The sequence below is a fragment of the Trematomus bernacchii genome, unplaced genomic scaffold, assembly GCF_902827165.1.
Source record: "Trematomus bernacchii unplaced genomic scaffold, fTreBer1.1, whole genome shotgun sequence".
NCBI classification, from domain to species: Eukaryota; Metazoa; Chordata; class Actinopteri; order Perciformes; family Nototheniidae; genus Trematomus; species Trematomus bernacchii.
In genome coordinates, this window is record NW_022987562.1 from 182,337 (window position 1) to 198,532 (window position 16,196).

Below are 16,196 nucleotides of genomic sequence, written 5' to 3' on the forward strand. Positions count from 1 at the left end.
GAATTAATCTTTTATATTAACTTATTTCTAAATGATGCATATAATGATAATAATAATACATGTTATTTATATAGCGCTTCTCCTGGTGCTCAAAGCGCTTTACAAGCAGGTAGAGAAAAAAAACAAGCATACAGTATATCTTCAGAGATGGCAAAAGTACACACATCCTTTACTCAAGTAGAAGTACAGATACTCGTGTTTAAAAATACTCTGGTGAAAGTAGAAGTACTGACTAAACTTCTTTACTCAAGTAAAAGTAAAGAGGGCTTTGAAATGTACTTCAGTAAAAAGTACCCATAACTAGCAGCTGCTTTAAAGAGTACCTGACCTCCCTTTATATTAATAGAACAATAATGTCATTGTTAGCTAATGAATGTTTCCATGCTGAACAACGGCAACATGACAACGTTTTCATTGGTCCCTCTTCTTTAGAGAAGACCAGGAAATGATGGATACACGGATCGTGTTCAAATCAATAGGCACGCAATGACTCTAAATAATAATGATCACGCCACCAAACACACATTCAAACTAAAGGAACCAGCCTGTTTGGAAAATGTGAGAAGTAGAAAGTACAGGTATTTGTGTTCAACATGTAAGAAGTAGAAAGTACAGGTATTTGAGTTCAAAATGTAAGAAGTAGAAAGTACAGGTATTTGGGTTCAACATGTAAGAAGTAGAAAGTACAGGTATTTGAGTTCAAAATGTAAGAAGTAGAAAGTACAGGTATTTGTGTTCAAAATGTAAGAAGTAGAAAGTACAGGTATTTGGGTTCAACATGTAAGAAGTAGAAAGTACAGGTATTTGTGTTCAAAATGTAAGAAGTAGAAAGTACAGGTATGTGTGTTCAAAATGTGAGAAGTAGAAAGTACAGGTATTTGGGTTCAACATGTAAGAAGTAGAAAGTACAGGTATTTGTGTTCAACATGTAAGAAGTAGAAAGTACAGGTATTTGTGTTCAAAATGTAAGAAGTAGAAAGTACAGGTATTTGAGTTCAAAATGTAAGAAGTAGAAAGTACAGGTATTTGTGTTCAACATGTAAGAAGTAGAAAGTACAGGTATTTGGGTTCAACATGTAAGAAGTAGAAAGTACAGGTATTTGTGTTCAACATGTAAGAAGTAGAAAGTACAGGTATTTGTGTTCAAAATGTAAGAAGTAGAAAGTACAGGTATTTGTGTTCAACATGTAAGAAGTAGAAAGTACAGGTATTTGTGTTCAAAATGTAAGAAGTAGAAAGTACAGGTATTTGTGTTCAAAATGTAAGAAGTCAAAGTAAAAAGTCGAAAAATAAGTAGTGGAGCAAAGTACTGATACCAGAAACATTTACTTAAGTACAGTAACGAAGTATTTGTACTCGACTAGTTCCCCCCTCTGTATATCTTAACCCCTGTTTAAACCCAGTACAGGAGGGCATTGTGGTTCTGATGTGCTCTCACAGTCAGGCATGTTAGAGACAGCCGGCTTACGCACTGACAAATGTTCCCAGAGAGCGTCAGAAGCTTACAGGGATTCAGGAGGAAGCCCAATCTTTATTTACATCAAAGCGCCTGCCATCTTTTCCTTTTTGAGGTCAATGTTAACAGGATGCAGTCAAGGTGCCGAACTAAAATAAACCACGCAATCGGATCTCTGGACGACACGAGGATGGAGCCTGTGATTCTTTTTGTTGTTGTTGGGGGGGATGAGGTCCGGTTCTGAGGTAAACACAGGATAACAAGCTCCACTGGGCCGGAGTGGATCCACTGCACGGCTAAAAGTGGAAACACCACACCCCTATACATGTCTCCAATCCCCAGAAATAGCAAACAATGTACTGCCGTCATCTGGTAAAGCTTCTGAAACACTTATCCCCTGACAGCATTCTGACAGCGGCGGGGAAACACGGGGACGGACACACGATCAAAGAATGGAGCTACTACAAGCTCTCGGGTTACAGCTTCTCTGCATACCGTCACCGAGGCCGTTTAGTCGCAGGACGATCTCAAGTATGAGCGGTCTGACGACAGCACCGAGGGGAATGAATGACATTCTTCTTCATGGTCTTCCCTGGACTGAAGAGGGTCTCGTCTTTGTGACCTAATCAATGAGTTACATTATCAAGAAGATCTGTAAAACTCTCTTTTACCACCAAGAATCCACCACTTCACCACCAACTTATATATTATTTTTACCAGAGATGTGCTGATAAGTTTCTTTGAAGTCATTTAAAATGAAAAATGTACTTAAAAAAACCGGGAGTAAACTTCTTCTACGTCGTCTAACAATAACACAATTTTGACGACTTATCAATTTGTGGATCTGATCAACAAAGAATCACGGAAAAGCAACATTTTACATTTCAAGTTTGCCAGAATTTCTCCTTAAAAATAGATTTAAAAAGAATAAAACCAGAGCCCAGTCTGCTCTGATTGGTTAACTGGCCGGCTCTGTTGTGATTGGTCAACCTGCTTAGAGATGTCCCGCCCCTAAGTCTAATACGTACAATGTGTTGGAGCGCTAGCCAATAGGAGTGCAAGTGTTACGTAGTGATGTCACTATGTCCTGAGAGTAAAGAAAGGAGTCTAATGGGGGCATTTCAGAAAAGGGGGGATTTTAGCCATAGATTTTATAAAACATATGTATTTTGTTCAGAACATCTTAAACACACCCACATAGACAATATTTCAATGATAATGAGACTCATGGTTGAAAAATGATCCACCCATCCAATATCTAGAATCATATCGCAATTGCAACATCAGTCAAAATAATGTCACTAAGATATATTTTCCAAATGTTGCCGCCCATGGCTTCATATCTTCAGAGTGTGTGTGCGAGCGTGTCTCTGGTTTCAGCCTCACTGCTGCTCTCTAGCAATGCTGACTAACTCTATCAAAGCCCCTCCGTCCCCTGTACAGTTTGAGTAAGTGACACAACTTCCCAGCAGCGGAGGAAACACAACGTCTCCTCTGCAGAGTCTCTGAGAAGAGTCACATGTCCTCCTCCAGGCGCCTCGGGGAACAAAGAGACTCCGTGTCACAAACAATGAACAATAAATCCTCCGAGTGGCAGAAAACAGTCGGGGAGTAAATCCAACTTACCTCCTGTTTGGGGGAGGGGAGGCTGATGAATGTTTAAAAACCTCAAAGAAATGTAGTAATTTACAGAGGAGGGAAGTAACTAAGTACACTTTACTTGAGTATTTCCATTTGATGCTACTTTGTACTTCTACTCCACTACAGTTCAGGGGTAAATTGTGTACTTCTACTCCACTAAATGTATTTAATACCTTTAGTTACTTCACAGATCTGGATGAATGATGTGAAATATAATCAAGTGTTAAATCAGACTTTAGTTCCACCTGGAGTAAATTCACAAGCTACCCTGCAGTATACAAAGTCATTCAAACTAGCTGCACCTTTACCAGCTTTGAGAACACTTTAATGATCAATCATTATAAAACATATCATATATATTATTCTGAAATGGACCAATCTGCACAATGACTACTTTTACTGTCGCTACTTTCACTATATTTTGATGATAATACTTTTCTACTTTTACTTGAGGAACATTTTGAATGCAGGACTTTTACTGTAACAGAGTATTCCTACACTCTGGTACTTCTACTTTTACTCAAGTACAAGATCTGAGTACTTCTACTTTTACTCAAGTACAAGACCTGAGTACTTCTACTTTTACTCAAGTACAAGACCTGAGTACTTCTACTTTTACTCAAGTACAAGATCTGAGTACTTCTACTTTTACTCAAGTACAAGATCTGAGTACTTCTACTTTTACTCAAGTACAAGACCTGAGTACTTCTACTTTTACTCAAGTACAAGACCTGAGTACTTCTACTTTACTCAAGTACAAGACCTGAGTACTTCTACTTTTACTCAAGTACAAGATCTGAGTACTTCTACTTTTACTCAAGTACAAGATCTGAGTACTTCTACTTTTACTCAAGTACAAGACCTGAGTACTTCTACTTTTACTCAAGTACAAGACCTGAGTACTTCTACTTTTACTCAAGTACATGACCTGAGTACTTCTACTTTTACTCAAGTACAAGATCTGAGTACTTCTACTTTTACTCAAGTACAAGACCTGAGTACTTCTACTTTTACTCAAGTACACGATCTGAGAACTTCTCTCTGATAATGTAACACCTCTCAGCTGCTCTAAACATGAATTCGTCACGGAGACATTTCTACAGATGTGAATTCCTGCATCTTACACGAAAGCACGGACGTGATCAAGTTCAAGACCCGACTTGTGTAATTGGTCAGACTGCTACTTTGTGATCCCTGTTGCACAAAAACACACACACGCTGTGCCGTGTATAAGCTGTTTACTGCGAGGCGATTAGTGTTAAAGGTCATATAAAAACACCCTGCAATCACTCTCTCACAAATGGACGCCAGGAGCAGCATGTAGACAGCTGTTTTCTGTCCTCCAAAGATGACAAGAATTCAAAACAGGCTCTCCAACCACAGATCTCATGATTAGCCCACTTCTAATCTGCGTCAGATGTCGACATCGCTGAAAAGCATAAATGTTTCTCGCTGAATCACCGCGGCACAGAACAAGATATGGCGCTGCCGAGACCTGACCGGGGATTTTGACTCGCCTCCACATGAAAGCACTTTAGAAAAATGCTATAAAGTAACACTCACACCTTTAATTCTCACCTACAGGTACTCTAAGGTGTGTGCATGTCTGCAGGTGCACTGTGCTGCAAAGATAACAGTAATCATGCAGCATTGTTTGGATCAAAGGCTGTCTTCCACACATTTGTAACTTGAACGTCAGAGAGGACTACATGGGAAAATCCCAAACACCTATAAAAAAAACCCCGATAAAACCAGCATTCAGCCAAAAGCTCTTAAATATCATTTGGGCTCCAGTGATCACATTTCAGGTGTTTCCTTCTCGTGTCGTCATGTCAGACATCAAACCCCAGGAGAGATGACGGGTCACGCTTCAGTGTGTGTGTGTGTGTGTGTGTGTGTGTGTGTGTGTGTGTGTGTGTGTGTGTGTGTGTGTGTGTGTGTGTGTGTGTGTGTGTGTGTGTGTGTGTGTGTGTGTGTGTGTGTGTGTGTGTGTGTGTGTGTGTGTGTGTGTGTGTGTGTGTTAGGGTGTGGGGAGAAACTTTTGTCGAAGGGCACAACCAGTAACCAACCACACGTAATATCCACCTTTTGTTTTCACTGCTGCACTTTTTGACATGTGGCAGGAAGTACGTTCTTTACATATGTATTGAGAGGAAACTACCAGGGGTGTGAGAGCACAGGGACTCAGGGCACGGGTTCCCAACGTGGAGGTCGCCAAAGCTGCACAAGGGTCAGGAGATGACGTTTTATACAAATATAAAGTTCGCTTATATCTGTCAGGGCCAATTTCATTCAATTTTGAGAAGAAAACTTACTGAAATATGTTGGTTTCTGATTTAAGACTTACACTTGTTTGAATTCTAACAGGATGGGGACACTGGGAAGACCTACACACACGGTCTTAGGTAAAACAAAGCACCTACATTATCGTCACACTATTGAGATATTTGGTAAAAAATATAAAAATTATATTGATATTTTATCGTTATTGTGAAAGTATATCATCTTGGATATTGTAAGTTTGGTCATTTCCTGGTTTAAAGAGGCCCTATACTGCTTTTCCGGGTTTCGACCTTCCTGTAATGTGTTATACAGGTTTTTGTGCATGTCAATGGTCTGCAGAGGATAACATCCCTGTGTTGTTTCTCTCCCAAACACTCCTTTGTTTACTTCAGGAACATAGTGACATCACTGTGTAACGCTTCTCCAACACATTGTACGTGATAGGCTAAGGGGCGCGACATCTCTAAGCGGTTGACCAATCACAACAGAGCCGGCCAGCTAACCAATCAGAGCAGACTGGGCTCTGGTTTCAGACAGAGGGTGAAAAGAGGTGCTGCAGCACAGGCACTATGAGAAAAATAAAGAGCTTTTTGAACATTAAAGCATGGAGACATGTCACAGTAGAGACACTACATACTGATATACACCTGAACATCAGCAGGAGAGGACTCTTTAAAGTAGAGACACTACATACTGATATACACCTGAACATCAGCAGGAGAGGACTCTTTAAAGTAGAGACACTACATACTGATATACACCTGAACATCAGCAGGAGAGGACTCTTTAAAGTAGAGACACTACATACTGATATACACCTGAACATCAGCAGGAGAGGACTCTTTAAAGTAGAGACACTACATACTGATATACACCTGAACATCAGCAAGAGAGGACTCTTTAAAGTAGAGACACTACATACTGATATACACCTGAACATCAGCAGGAGAGGACTCTTTAAATTAGAGACACTACATACTGATATACACCTGAACATCAGCAGGAGAGGACTCTTTAAAGTAGAGACACTACATACTGATATACACCTGAACATCAGCAGGAGAGGACTCTTTAAAGTAGAGACACTAAATACTGATATACACCTGAACATCAGCAGGAGAGGACTCTTTAAAGTAGAGACACTAAATACTGATATACACCTGAACATCAGCAAGAGAGGACTCTTTAAAGTAGAGACACTACATACTGATATACACCTGAACATCAGCAAGAGAGGACTCTTTAAAGTAGAGACACTACATACTGATATACACCTGAACATCAGCAGGAGAGAACTCTTTAAAGTAGAGACACTACATACTGATATACACCTGAACATCAGCAGGAGAGGACTCTTTAAAGTAGAGACACTAAATACTGATATACACCTGAACATCAGCAGGAGAGGACTCTTTAAAGTAGAGACACTACATACTGATATACACCTGCACATCAGCACAATAGGGCCCCTTTAAAGGCTAATGACAATTACTTATTTGTTCCACATCGTGCAGCTGGACCTTAAGGTGAAGTCAAGGAGTTTTGGTTAATGTGTGTGAGCTCACCTTTGAAGGAGAGGCGTATCCGCGGGGCCGACTGCTGCAGGCCTCTGCAAACACTGAGGGCCAACAGGAGGAGGGCGGCTCCACAGGCTGTCATGGTAACAGTCATGCAGGTAGCCCACAGAGATCTAAATCTGGACCGAAAAAAGAAAAGAGGAATGAACTATTATTATAGAGAGCCCCGTGAGAAATATGAGACAGAAAAAGAAGGAAAGGACAGGAGAGAGAGAGCTTTCTCTGTGAAGTCTCTGATCAGAAGTTTGGCCTGCAGCCTTCAAGAGATATAGTTTGGCAGCAGAGAACACATCTTCACACCTGCTCTGGAAAATATGACAGCCCTATTATTTATTTAAAGTGTAAATGTAGTGAGGTATGTGTTGAGACTGTATAATGCAGCACACGTGGAAAAGGTCCCAAAGAAGAACAAAGGATTGTCTTCTGCTTTTATCTTCAGGCTGGGCAATATTTTTGATATTTTATTGTTGTATGAGGTTAGATCTCTTTCAAGTTTGGATATCCTAATATTATAAGGGCCTTTTTCTAGTTTTAAATGATGCATTCAAGTAAAGTGAAGTCATTTAATGAATTTACCAGACTTTACCAATGCTGCTCTAACGGCCCGTCCACACAGCAGCGTTAAAAAAATCTTGGAACGCTTCTGCCCATTCACTTTGAATGGGGTGACATCACTTTGCCTCACTTTTCGCCGAACTGCATTGTGGGCAGCAGAGCGGAGATTTTCAGGATTTTCAGGATTCAAAGTTGAGCAATGTTCAACTTTTGAAGCTGAGGTGGAAGCGTCAGCCAATCAAATCCCGTGTATGCAAATCTGACAGTTCAAGCGCTAGCCAATCAACCCGCGTGTATGCTGGGAGAGACATACCGCAGGTCATTTCCTCATATTCCAAAACATGGAGGAGAAATTAGCGGTAGGGAATCACCCGGTGCTTTATGACCAGTCCCTATTTACCTACCGGGATACAAACCGGAGGAGCCAGGCATGGAGGGAGGTGGCAGAGACAGTGGTATGTTTTCGCCTGTTTGGGGAGTTTATATCCAGTTTACTTCGGGCTTTTTTGCTTCGTATGTCGGGGGCGGGAGATTCATGTGATTGGTTGTTTCAGATACGCCCACCTCCAAGATTTTTTTAACGCTGCTGTGTGGACGGGCCGTAAGGGTCAGCCTTTTAGCACTTCCTGTCCACTGGTCTGGAAATAAGGTCTGTGGTTAACACAAGCTGAAGAGATTTGTATTCTATATCATAAATCTGTCAGTAAATACCCCACTGGTGAATTAAAAAAACGCGCTTGCTAACAAGTGTCTAAATGAGATGACAAACGTCATCATGCCCAACATTAGCCGCCTTTAGCTTAGCAGTGGTGACGCGAAGTCATGTGACCGTGCTGTAGTTCCTTTATAGCTCAACATTAGCTGCCTTTAGCTTAGCGGTGGTGACGTGAAGACATGTGACCGTGCTGTAGTTCCTTTATAGCCCAACATTAGCTGCCTTTAGCTTAGCGGTGGTGACGTGAAGACATGTGACCGTGCTGTAGTTCCTTTATAGCCCAACATTAGCTGCCTTTAGCTTAGCGGTGGTGACGTGAAGACATGTGACCGTGTTCCTTTATAGCCTAACGTTAGCTTTTTACTTCAAAATTCGAAGTGTTTATATGTGAAGATTATCCTACTGAACAAAACGTGTAAGTATCACAAATGTGTGTTGATAGATTATTTACTGCAATACAGTATATCGAAATCTAATGGAAAAATCCCATGGCTTTTTGTGGAGGGAACCAGGATGCTTTACTGTGTCGCACTACAAAACAATGTCATCCCTGCAGCTCTCTATATATTCACATTACTGATTATTATTCATCATAACGTTCACTTTTTAAATATTTGATAAGCGCCTCACTATAGGCTACACGATAATGAGGTATATTGTCAAAAATATTTGATTTTCCCCATATTACCCAGCCTTATTTCATCTTGTACTTTCTCTTGAATCAATATTTTCCTAGAAAACCGAACTTAAAAAGCCTCTGAACCCATCAGTGATTCCCTGCGCCTCTGCCTCCGTCTTTGAACAAAGCACACCAGACTTTTCCCCAGAAGTTGACGGGTGAAAAACATGACAGTTCAAAGAAACAGGTAGCTCTCTTTGAAACAGTTCCTGACAGTTTAGGGGTGTTGAAACGTAGCCTAACTGTTAGACCTTAACTCAAGCATTCATTATGCATCTGCACTTTGCTGGAGAGGATCCCGTATAAATTATGAATACTAAAAGCTGAGTCCACAACATCCATTAAATTGTCTCCCTGAAGGTGTGCTTTGCTCCAGCTATAAGCCATCCCACGGGCTTTTATTTTTTCTCATGCCATACATGCAGCCAAACCCCCTCCCAGTGGCACAAGCCTAAAAAAAAGGGCTTTTAGGGAGGGGGTATCCATGCAGAAAAGCTAGAGATTCATCTTACATTTCACAATAAGGCATACATCCACGTTTGACACATTTTGCTCAAATATGTTCCCATTAAAACTGATGAAACTGGCATGCTGGAGGTTTAAAATTAAAAACAGAAGCCAGTGGGAACGCCTTGGCTTGAAGGCATAATCACATATATCTGCTCAGCAGGGAAGCTTGATCTGTATTCCTGCTATCACACACTCTCTGATATATGTATGCACTGTTAGTAATTATAATGCACATGCACCATCAGATAGGGGATCCAAATGATGTTCAGACAGATCGTATGTCATGAAATGTCACAGTTATAAGTCACACATCGCATTTAAAACATTGCTTTGACTTTAAGAATAAAATAAATACTTACATGAGACATACAGATGATGATTTATGACTCTGTTTTGTAGTTTTCTATCTTTGTGAAGCATTTTGGATTTTAAACAGTGCCAAAAATGATTTTATTCATTGAAACTAATCAAAATAACGCTTTTTTTAAATGGGCATATGGCCATATATACACCAGAGACACATTTTTAAGTCCTTATTTTTATATTTTGTATACAAAAATAAGACAAAATGGCTTCGTTATTATCAAAAAACATCACAAACCCCAAAACATGTTACTTACTGTTATTGAAGTAAGGATATACAAATAATCCAGGTGCAAGATACCTAATTTAAACACCTTAAAAATATCTCAAATCAGTATCTAAAACATAATCATGTGCCCGTGGGGCTCCATGTTCTTTATGATCTGATTTCGAGGTATTTTTATGAATGACGATATTTCTCCTGCTTCTCAGAGCAGGGTGGTAACGGCAAGGCAGATTAAAGTTCAGCTGTAATAACATGTGTTTTTCTCTTTAAAAATAAAAATAATTACAGGATTCCAATGAACTAGTTCCCTTCCCCGCGGAGGAGTGCGCACTTACCTGTGAACTCAACATCCAGAAATAGGAACCGAACAAATGTGACGCTTAGAGAGAGTAACCACACCAGAGGTAAAAGTTAAAACCACAGAGAAGTTAAATTACCTACCTTGTTTTTGTTTTTCTGACTCTTCTCGATACACGTAGATCCAAAAACGGGAAGAAAGGGAAAACTTGCGAGATGTTAGAGCTGCATTCCCCGCGTTTCGTGCCTCGGAGCCGGATTGGAAAATGTCCCTCGACGGCGCTGCGCAGGCATAAAACAATCCGATAGGTTTGCAAAGAGAAAGAGAGAGGGGGGGGGAGAGAGAGAGAGAAAGGGGGAAGAGAAAGAGAAAAGCTGCCTATAATCAGTCGACGGTATTTCTCCCAGGCAACATTTACGCACTAACTTTACGCACGGATGGCCACGGTGATGTGAATTCTCGGATCCTGCCTGAATCTAGTGACCAGGTGCAGGTGTTGGGGGAGTGTGTGAGACCCCGCTGTCCTCTCCCTTCTGCTCTGCCTCCCCCCCTGCCTCCCCTCTCCTGTTGGCCCACAGCAGCATTGGACCAAAGCTCTTGGTACACCATATGGGTATGATTAACCCTGTCACTGCTGCTGAGGGGAACACACTCTACTCCAAAATGGTATTCATCCATGTTTCAAGGTTTCAAGGCTTTTATTGTCATTTGTACATAGCTACAGTTATGACAATGAAAATCTGAGGTCACAGGCTCCTCCAACAGTGCAAGACAATAAAACAGATAATAGTGCAAGTAAATAAAATGAAATATAATATAATAGAAATAGTGCAGAATAGTCGATAAGCAGTAATTGGAATATTGATATATATATGAGTTGTAAACAGATGAATGTTATGGATGTTCTTTCAAAAGTTCAGGTGTTTAACAGTCGTATGGCCTGTGGGATGAAACTGTCTCTTATTCTGGTGGTTTTAGACCAGATTCAGCTTCTCCCTGAGCAAAGTTTATTTTAAATTAATAATTTAGATTACATGGTGATGGCCATGTTTTAGATTAATGTTTTTTTAATGCACCAGATGGAGTTAGGACTTTTAGGATTTTAGTAGGATCCCCATTAGCAGGTGGAAAGAACACATAAAATGCTTTTAGACAAAACCACCATCTGATATTAAAAATACAAAAGTCCTCTTACTATACTTGTGCGTGTTGTGGGCCATAGTCGGTTCTTATTAGAGGAGGAAATCTTTCAGTATCTTAAAATTAAATTGATTCTCAATTCAATACGGTAAATTATGTCACGAAACCAGATTACATTTTGTATGATATTTTAGTTTTTCTGGTTGAAAATGTCATCATATTTCTGTATAAACATACTAAATATGTTCTTGTTCATGCACAGACTAGTGAACATTTTACAGGTTCTTGATTTAAATTCTCGATTCAATACATACATAACAAATTATGGCAAGAAAGCCGATTCAATTAAGTATAATATATATGTTTTAAAACGTGATATCAACTGGTGGCAATATTGTTAACAAACTATGGCAAACCTAAGACAAAAGGTTGCATGAATTCATGGTACATTTTCACAACAATAAACACTTTTAATTTGTCTCTAATCTTTTTTAATTACTTGTTGACAAAGTGTTAAAACAGTATGTACTTTTTGTTAAATTAGACCAGCTGCCTTTTTATTCCTCGTACATTTCATACAAAAATTGCACACAAAATAACGTTATTATAATAATAATAATTATTTTACGTTTGGTTCATACAGTATTTGTTTGTATTTGTTTCTGTTTTTTTAACCAAATGTGACCACTATTCCTAGACACAACTTTGACGTGGTGTGTGGGATTACCTTCATCAGTATCTATCTAGCTGCTTCTGTATAAAACAATGTTGTGAATCGCTTTAAAGATTCAAAGCCTCAAGACTCAAAGGCTTTTTTGTCACATGCACAACAGCTACAGCCTTGTTTCTGGCACTGAGAATCCCATGCTCTTCCAACACAACATTCAATATACTTAAGACAAAACAAGGAAGTAAAAGGGAACAAAAGTGTAAGAAGATTCATGTCAGTTCCTACATGAATCGCTTCTTTATCAGGGGCTGAAGTCCACTATTTAAGAGGAGCTTAGACTATGTCACCGTTACTCCTCAGCTCTACACGAGAGCCAGGTCCGTTGGAAAAAAGATTCCTCGGATTCCTCTCTGGCTGGATCTCAAGCTCATGACAACAGTGACAAAGCATCAAGAGAGGGGGGGTGGGACTGGACGTAAAGGACACCCACCCTGTTAACTGAGCCTTGAGCTTGAAATTAAAACAGCTTTCAGAGCGCCTCTCATCGCTGCTCTGGCTTTGTGGCGAGCTCTGACGCAGTGTGGGGCTCCGGAGACACAAAGCTATAGAGGGAGGATTCACTGCTGGTCCTGATAGATGGTAAAGTAGAATAAACACACGAGGCAATGTAGTGTGTCAGTGTGGAAAAAGGTCACAGAGGAGGGCAGTTCCTGGCAGGAAGGAGAGTTTTAGTTATAACTCTTTTGAATGAATCTTTATAGCAACATTTCTCAAGTTGGATTCATCGATGATGTAAGCAGTGACCTTATCTGGAGATAGTGTAAGAGCCACGTAGTTACGACGTAGTTGTTGAATATCACTTAAAGAGGACATCTCCTGCTGATGTTCAGGTGTATATCAGTATGTAGTGTCTCTACTTTAAAGAGTCCTCTCCTGCTGATGTTCAGGTGTATATCAGTATGTAGTGTCTCTACTTTAAAGAGTCCTCTCCTGCTGATGTTCAGGTGTATATCAGTATGTAGTGTCTCTACTTTAAAGAGTCCTCTCCTGCTGATGTTCAGGTGTATATCAGTATGTAGTGTCTCTACTTTAAAGAGTCCTCTCCTGCTGATGTTCAGGTGTATATCAGTATGTAGTGTCTCTACTTTAAAGAGTCCTCTCCTGCTGATGTTCAGGTGTATATCAGTATGTAGTGTCTCTACTTTAAAGAGTCCTCTCCTGCTGATGTTCAGGTGTATATCAGTATGTAGTGTCTCTACTTTAAAGAGTCCTCTCCTGCTGATGTTCAGGTGTATATCAGTATGTAGTGTCTCTACTTTAAAGAGTCCTCTCCTGCTGATGTTCAGGTGTATATCAGTATGTAGTGTCTCTACTTTAAAGAGTCCTCTCCTGCTGATGTTCAGGTGTATATCAGCATGTAGTGTCTCTACTTTAAAAAGTCCTCTCCTGCTGATGTTCAGGTGTATATCAGTATGTAGTGTCTCTACTTTAAAAAGTCCTCTCCTGCTGATGTTCAGGTGTATATCAGTATGTAGTGTCTCTACTTTAAAGAGTCCTCTCCTGCTGATGTTCAGGTGTATATCAGTATGTAGTGTCTCTACTTTAAAGAGTCCTCTCCTGCTGATGTTCAGGTGTATATCAGTATGTAGTGTCTCTACTTTAAAGAGTCCTCTCCTGCTGATGTTCAGGTGTATATCAGTATGTAGTGTCTCTACTTTAAAGAGTCCTCTCCTGCTGATGTTCAGGTGTATATCAGTATGTAGTGTCTCTACTGGGACATGTCTCCATGCTTTAATGTTCAAAAAGCTCTTTATTTTTCTCATACTGCCTGTGCTGCAGCACCTCTTTTCACCCTCTGTCTGAAACCAGAGCCCAGTCTGCTCTGATTGGTTAGCTGGCCGGCTCTGTTGTGATTGGTCAACCGCTTAGAGATGTCCCCCCCCCTTAGCCTATCACGTACGCACATTACATACGTACATTGTACGAGCGCTAGCCAATAGGAGTGTGAGTGTTCCATAGTGATGTCACTATGTTAAGGACGTAAACAAAGGAGTCTAATGGAGAGAACTTTGCAGACCATTTACATGCACAAAAACCTATATAACACACTACAGGAAAGGGAACACCCCCAAAAGCACAATAAGGCCTCTGTAAAAACAGGTGGTAGTGCAATGACCTAGCTTTCAGTAGCCAGCATTATTTATTTGACTATACGGTATGCTAGTAAGATGCTGTAAATCTGTAAGTATTGCAATATGTTTTTGACTGGGAAATCGTCTTCAAGTTATTTTAGTCAGTGTTAAAGCATATACTATTGAAACATCAAGTCGGTAGTAGACTGGGCGAGATGTTGGATCACCTTCAGGGCGTGTGATTTATTCTAAACAAACCCTTGTTATAGAAAGTTTAATCTGCCTCCGGTGAGAACAATGGGTCTTCACGAAGGGTTTGGAAACAATATTTAGCACGACTCAGACTAAGCTACCTTGCAGACTAAGCAGCAGAGGAACATGGGGCATTGTATAAACAGACACTAACATTGGGAATGAGCCAGATGAGATCCACAGGCGGGCAGCGGTGTGACAAGATGTGTGCAGGAGGGAGTCTTTGTTTCCTGGCACACCGGAGCCATCCCTCCGCTTCCAGCTGAGGAAATGAGTCACGATTCTGTGCAGAGTTCAGGTTTCCGTGTGCTCTCAACTCTGGCCACGGACACCGGTACTCAGACCAGCTCTCAGCGCTTAATAAGCACCACTTAAAGGAGAACTTCACCCAGAAAAATACCCTTTGTTTTCCAATGGCCCACCCAATGGTACATTTAACTCTTGAAGAAATCTAATGCTATGTGGCTCAATTGGCGTACTTTGGTACTTACATTTGCTATTTTAAGTACAGCCAATGTGAAGTTTGGCAAAATGCTGTATGAGTACCGGATGGGTGCACTCTTAAGGGTACAAAAGTAAAGTGTGTTACGCTGGACACACAACAATCGTCCCTTCTTAGCTATGTAGCAGTGACGATGCAACCAGCAGTGATTGTGGTCAGTGAACACAGCATTATACAAATATTTTTTTTTTTTAACTATTTAATAAACGTACCACAATACTGGTGTTAAAAAAGACACTGTTAGGATTCCCTACTGTGGACATTAAAGCTAACAATGTAAGCTATCTATCAGAACAAGGCTGTTAGCTAGCTAGTAGAACATGGCGGCTACCATGGCTTCACCAAGACTTTTCTCTGGTTTTTAAATCTACGTTCACCATGAAGTCATTCCAGTAAATCCTATGCTGTGTCTCAATTTGCATACTTCCCTTTTTCACAGCGCATGTTGTACACTGTGAATACAAGTTTACTGTACGTGCTGGTGGGTCTTTACTGGAAGAAGGCACTTTAGCCTTGTTCTGCTAACTAGTTAACTTGTTAGCTAGTGAGCAGAATGACGGGGTTAGCATTAGTTGGGTCAAAACTTTTATTGACAAATTCTCATACAACTCAAGCAAAATGATCCAAGTCTCATGTATTCAGCCGTATGCTCACAACCTTACAAACACAGACTTCTGACACTAAAATAAATGGTCAGTACTGTTAACTACAGTGACGGAAAAATCCTATGACTGACGAGTGAATTAAAGGTGGGGTAGGTAAGTTTGAGAAACCGGCTCGAGATACACTTTTTGTTATATTCCATGGAATGCTCTTAACATCCCGATAGCAATGAATATCTTAAGTGCTTTGACAAAAAATCCATAAAAAGATACTGAAAGATTTCATCTGTGGAAGCTGTAAAAAGCACGACCAAAAGCCGGCCAGGCTAAAATAACTGGATGGCCTACCTGCCTGTCAGCCTTCCATCTGCGCACAAACTTATCTCGTGCCCTCATTGGTCATGTGCGCGTTCGTGTGTGTTGGAGGAGGGGCTCTGTAAGGAAGTGGCAGATTTTTTCCGGTTGTGTATTTTCAAATTCCAGCGCACTCGAGCTGGTTTCTCAAACTTACCTACCCTACCTTTAAGTGACAAAATATGAACTTTTAGTTTTACACCAGACCCACCGATCAAGCGCTGGCTTTCAAGAGATGTAT

At 40.5% G+C, this 16,196-nt stretch overlaps 1 protein-coding gene across 1 annotated transcript in view; it reads right to left on the minus strand.

Annotated features, from left to right (window-relative positions):
- Window positions 1–10,845, minus strand: part of LOC117477462 (semaphorin-3F-like) — a 39,210-nt gene extending 28,365 nt beyond the window's left edge. The window contains exons 1-2 of the mRNA XM_034124137.1: window positions 10,447–10,845; window positions 6,946–7,076 (exon numbers count right to left, since the gene is read on the minus strand). Of these exons, the coding sequence (XP_033980028.1) occupies window positions 6,946–7,051 (106 nt within the window). The 5' untranslated portion in view covers window positions 7,052–7,076; window positions 10,447–10,845. The remainder of the gene's footprint in view (window positions 1–6,945; window positions 7,077–10,446) is intronic.
- Between the last annotated feature and the right edge of the window lie 5,351 nt (window positions 10,846–16,196).